The 6,000-nt window shown below is 39.6% G+C and overlaps 1 protein-coding gene across 6 annotated transcripts in view; it reads right to left on the bottom strand.

Annotated features, from left to right (window-relative positions):
- Nucleotides 1-429: 429 nt before the first annotated feature.
- The window catches only part of cep162 (centrosomal protein 162), a 34,576-nt gene continuing 29,005 nt past the window's right edge, over nucleotides 430-6,000 (bottom strand). For all 6 annotated transcript variants that reach the window (XM_035952870.2, XM_035952867.2, XM_035952869.2 and 3 more), the window contains 5 exons: nucleotides 5,707-5,839; nucleotides 5,478-5,619; nucleotides 5,296-5,394; nucleotides 2,091-2,225; nucleotides 430-1,178 (listed from right to left, as the gene is read on the bottom strand). In XM_035952870.2, the coding sequence (XP_035808763.2) occupies nucleotides 966-1,178; nucleotides 2,091-2,225; nucleotides 5,296-5,394; nucleotides 5,478-5,619; nucleotides 5,707-5,839 (722 nt within the window). In that variant the 3' untranslated portion in view covers nucleotides 430-965. The remainder of the gene's footprint in view (nucleotides 1,179-2,090; nucleotides 2,226-5,295; nucleotides 5,395-5,477; nucleotides 5,620-5,706; nucleotides 5,840-6,000) is intronic.

The raw sequence follows: 6,000 nt of genomic DNA, 5'->3' as shown, positions 1-6,000 counted from the left end.
CTTTTTTTCTATTTCTGGGCTGAAGAAACAACCTGCATTCATGTCTCGGGGTCCGGATGATGTGAGCAAGCTGACAGAAAGTACCTACAAAGTGAGTGAGACCGCAGCTGGTTTGTTTTTATGATTAACACAGAGAGCAGAAATCAGCTTTTTTCTGTCAGGTGAGGCTGGCTTGTTGTCATTTAAGGAAACCCCAAAGGTAAAAAAAATATATATATATATATTATAATATATATATTTTTAAATGATTAGGTACCATTAACCGTGGGTGTAATATTCTTTTATTGGGACTTTTATTTTGTAGTTGTATTATGTTTAAAGGAGCCGTTCTTTTAAAAAAATGTGATGCATTTAATAGTCAAGTGAGTCTGGTTTGTTGCATTTTTACAACTCACAGTGATAAAAATAATCTAAAATGATTAGAGAGAGTTCAAATAAAATTTTCATTTATTGAGACTTTTACTTTGTAATTGTACTTCATTTAAAGGACCCATTCCCTTGCTTCTATAATGTAAAGAAAAATACACGATGGAGAAGGTTTGTATTGTTAACAAGTGACAGAAAGTCCAACACACAGTGCTGGTGATACACAGTTCAGTGCAATAAGATAAGTACAGTGTACTGAATATAATATAGCTCAGTAAATATGTAGACATAAACATTTATTTCCAGTGTCTCTGCAATAAATTACAAACTAAAAAGTAACAAGTTACTACAAAATTTACACCAAAGGAACAGCTTCAAACGTTTCTGGCTTAGTTTGCATTTGTACATTATCTATTAATGATAGGTAGCAGAGCTAATCTGGTAACAGAAATCAGCATTGAGTTTGATATGTAGCATGTTGGCTAATATTACTGGCTGTCTGAGATGCAAATCAAGTGAACTACTTAAAATACTCACATACTGATAAACTGGCATCAGAACACAATTTTCAGTATCAGCTTTGAAATCTTGAGCACACATTACGTTGTCTGAGGGAACAGGGCTGTGACGGGGAGGTCAGGAGTGGGGAGGACCAATCCATGTCTTTGAAGATGTCTCAGGATGTCCAGGATGGAATCCAGCTCCAGACGGAAAACTTCTAGCTGTCTGCTTTTGTCCTGAGCCAGGCGCTTCCAGCGTTCCACCTCAGACTGATGATCCACACCCGCTGTCTGCCACGCTCCCTCAATCACCTGCAGGGGACATGGGCTCAGTGTCTTCAAGCATGTTGGCTAGTAAGGGAGAAGACTGTATGCCAACTCTTGATATACTTTAAATACTGTACTAATCTGACAATGTATGCATCATTCCATCCACCATCTATGTCACCACTGACATATGAGTGCACACTGATTGGCCACCAAATTAAAACCATAACACTGATCATCTCGTTAAAATACAATGCTCTGCTAGAAACCCTTGTCCTTAGTCTGAGGAGAAAACAAGAGCATGACTGAATGGTACAGAATTACAGAAGGACCAGCAGGTTCTAAGACATGCAGCCAGTCCTGGAGCGCTGGTCTTTACAATAGTGACATTTTAAAGTCACACATAACACTTGAATGTGCTCAGTAGTTAATATCTTCCTTATATCCTTACCAGCCCTTGTCTTTTATCTTGTCCATGTTTAGTGTGGTTCACGCAATTATACCGAACAGCACTTTAATTTTACCAGCTTGGTGAATGATTAAAATATTTAAGAAACCTGTATTATTGTCCACTCAACCCACTAGTCTACTTGAAATATCATACAGTCCACTGCTAAGGGACTCCTAAGAGAAGAATTTTAAAAAATCAAACACATTTCAAGATAAAAGGAGCATTATTTGAAGGATGTGAACGGGGACCAACATGTAAGGCCATGTCTTTGTATCTGAAACAATCTGGTTTTTAAAACATAGACAAGACAGAACCTAGACCCTGGACCTTATGGGTTCCTACAGGTATGGCTTATGGAAAGATCCAATTTATGGATTCTTTAGTTCAAAAATAATTTCTCCTAAAGTCACAAGCACTCAGAAGGTTCAACAGTGACAGTTTGAGATCAATAAAACTTTAGGTTGATTTTATATTAACATGTACCAAAACTGCACTCTTATTGGTACCTGCTGCAGCTCCTCCTCTTTGTGCTGGTATTTGAGCTCGATGTTGAGGATCTTCGTCTCCAGGCTACACAATAGTTTCACCTCTGGGCTCTGAGCTTCTTTAGCTTCCTTTAGTTCCTGCAGCAGTATGGTTAGCTAAATACAAAATGAAATACTGGTAGTGAGATGCAAACCGTGTGTAGATGAGCATATCAAGTATAGTGAGGGCGATGTAGAGTAGATGTGCTACATGGTTTACAAGAAACTATCATGGAGCAGAGATGTGATATTCAAAACATCTGCTGTGGAAAACAGATAAAATTCAGGAGATGCTCTTTCCAAAGTAATGGCATTTGTGTCATCTGCAAATCCAGTTCCATTGAATTTTATTTATATAGTGCAGATTTACAATATATGCCATCTCACAGCGCTTAGTATTGTAAGGAACATCTAAAGCACCCATTTTAGCAAATATGCTATATTTTTCTAACATGTGGAGAAAATATTTTATCAGTGTTGAGTTCATTCAACTTTGAATACATTCTCAAAACCTTAGAACACAATTTGTCCAAAACTGTTGATTCTAAATAACTATACTTTATTCGACTTCTCTGCCTGACAGAAAAGAACAGTATTGCCAGCTCGTGTCAAAGCTACTAAAATATCCTATGTGCTGCATGTGCTTTTAATAGAACATTTAAAGTCTGAGCACTTATATATGGCCTGAAATGGCATTTAACGTGTTTTATTCTACATCGGACTTCAATACTTTTTCTAGCTGTCATGGGAAGTAAACTTCTGTACAACATGTCTGTAGAATGTGTGTAATAAATCTCCACAGGTGTCATGTGGAGATTTATTTATTCCATCCATTCCTTGTCTGCGTGTTACCCAGGTTGATGTTGTGTTTCCAGATTATGTCATATAGTTATTCCACTGTGCTTGTAACTTTTTAAGAGAGTGTTATTATCAATTAACCAACACAGAAAGATGTGTTTATCCTTTACAAAATTTCACCCTTTACAGATGCCGGAAGTTCATTATATCTTATCTGTCCTGGAAAAGTACTTGTGCATATATAGTAGCATGGTCAAAGCAGCTGAGATGCCCATTCCAAATGCAGTGCTCATGTAGACTAAGATACATTCTGAATTCCTTTGGAAATTCATGGGTCATGTGACATTAAGTCAGACGCACTTGTATCATTTGTGTCTGAGTTTACACACTACAACAATGAGGCAACACTGTCAGCATCAGGCCAACCTGGAAGTTGCAACACTGTGATATAATTTTCATCCAACATACTGTTGTTCAAAAAAGTTATTACTCAGCTCACTACCAACAATACACACTTGTGAAGACTATTACGTCTCATGACAAACAACATTTTGACACAAAATTGTCTTAAGGACATAAAGACCTGTAATTTCCTGCTACTAAACTCAGATAAGACTGGAGTTATTGCATTTGGCCCTAAGCATCTCAGAAACTTGCTTTCAAAGCATATAGTTACTCTGGATGGCATTACATTGGCCTCCAGTACTACTGTGAGGAAACTCAGAGTTATTTTTGACCAGGATATGTCCTTAAACTCACACACAAAACAAGTCTGTAGGACTTCCTTCTTTCACCTGAGAAATATTGTAAAAATCAGGAACATTCTGTCTCAGAATGATGCAGAAAAACTAGTCCATGCATTTGTTACTTCTAGGCTTGACTACTGTAATTCCTTATTATCAGGTTGTCCCAATAGCTCTCTGAAACATCTATAGCTGATCCAAAACGCTGCAGCCAGAGTACTGACGGGAGTTAGCAAGAGAGATCATATTTCTCCTATATTGGTTTCTCTTCATTGGCTTCCTGTTAAATCTAGAATAGAATTCAAAATCCTTCTTATGACATATAAAGCTCTTAACAACCAATCTCCATCATATCTTAAAGACCTGATAGTACCATATTATCCTAGCAGAACTCTTCGCTCTCAGACTGCAGGCTTACTTGTTGTTCCTAGAATCTCTAAAAGTAGAATGTGAGGCAGAGCCTTCAGTTATCAGGCGCCTCTCCTGTGGAACCAGCTCCCAGTTTGGGTTCGGGAGGCGGACACCCTCTCTATTTTTAAGACCAGGCTTAAAACCTTCCTTTTTGACAAAGCTTATAGTTAGGACTGACTGGGGGACCCTAAGGGGGTCAGCTGGAGTCCACATGTATGGGGCACAACTGATTTCTTCTTCGACATACCTTAGTTCTGCCTCTAGTTATGCTGCTATAGGCCTAGGCTGCTGGGGGACCTCTCTGGATGCACTGATCCCCTCTCTCATTACCTTTGTATTTACTATATAGACCGTTATTGCATTGCATTCACTCTGTTTCCCCATGTGTCCTTTCTCTGAGTGTCCCTGGTCCCAGAGCTGGATGCTTCAGATCTGTGGTTGTTCTCCTACCAACTGGCCTCGTCTCCATCATGTCCACTGTGGGATGCTGCTGCTGACCTTCCTCCAGCCCACTGCTTCCAGCTGCCCATTTCCCCCAATCTACTCTGCATCACCCTCACTATACTTGATATGCTCATCTACATACTGCTTGAATTTTACTACCAGCTATGTATGTAGTATATTTAATACTAGAGCCTTACATCATATCAGTAAACTTATGTATCAGTTTCATTGATGGCTTTTACTTTGTATGTATCATCTGTTACTCTTGTCATGCATGTATCCCAATGTGTTGTATTTTTCCTTGTTCCTCACCCCCTCTTCTCCCGTCACTTTCTCTCCCTCCCCTCCACCCCCTCTACCTCTTCTGTCCCTCTCAACCCGCTGGCCAGCAGCAGATGGGTCCCCCAATATAAAAAGCCGGGTTCTGCTCAAGGTTTCTTCCCGTTAAAAGGGAGGGGTTTTTTTCCACTGTTGCCTTAGAGCTTGCTCTGGGGGTTAAGGCATAGGTTGCCTTCCCTGAGCCTGGTTCTGTCAAAGGTTTTAGTTTTTTTGTCTTTCCCAGTAAAGAGTTTTTTTTTGTTCTTCCCACTGTATTATAAGTATTTGCTCAAAAGAGATATAAAGAAAACTTTGGATTTGTTTTGTTTTTCTGTTCAAAATCTGTAAGGTCTTCATGTTGCTATGTTAAATGCTATGAGACAAAATATGCTATGAATTGACACTTTATAAGTACATTTGAAATGAAAAAAAAAGAACTTAATCATGACCATTGCCATTCTGTACTTGCTCACCTGCTCCTGCAGAACATTTTCTCTGGTCCTGGATATTGCAAGTGCATCTTTGGAACCCTGCAGCTCCTTCAACTGCTCTTGCAGCTGTTTTATCCAAATCTATAAGTAGATGTAAAAATGTAAGCAACAGGATCATTTGCAGGAATTCCTGTTAGTTGTCTGGTTGGTTATTAAGCCCATACCTCCTGAGTGTTGAGCTTATTGGTCAGTTCGGCAACCTTTGAGGATGAGTGCTCCAGGGCATGGGTTGCCCGCAGACGATCCACCACTAAGAGGTGTTCTGCCTTCATTGAAGACAGTTGCTCTGCAAAGTGCTCCTTCAGCCTAGCAGATCACATTACAGCCCATCATTTCTTTGCATTCATGCAGAGCACAAAGTGTCAGTCAGTGTATTCACACAGATGCACATACCTGCACAGCTCCTCCTTGGCTTGTACAGCATCAGCCTTTAGTGCCTCCCTCTCTTGCTCACCCTGCAGCTCCAGCAGCTCCACACGCTGCTTCAGAGCCTCATTCTCCTGCAGAACCTCTGAGATATGACTTCCTGTCAGAAGGAGATATGTTAAAGTACGAGGTTCAAATATCTGCTACTGCCTTCACCTAGTTCAGCTACAAAAGGCAATTTTCTATGAGGGTGAATAGACACAGGAGTCAATATGTATATTAATGATTGATATTTTTTAGCTTCATTACATACTGCATTTT

Source organism: Amphiprion ocellaris, chromosome 13, assembly GCF_022539595.1.
Source record: "Amphiprion ocellaris isolate individual 3 ecotype Okinawa chromosome 13, ASM2253959v1, whole genome shotgun sequence".
Classification (NCBI taxonomy): Eukaryota; Metazoa; Chordata; class Actinopteri; family Pomacentridae; genus Amphiprion; species Amphiprion ocellaris.
This window is presented reverse-complemented; position numbering and strand designations above follow the sequence as displayed.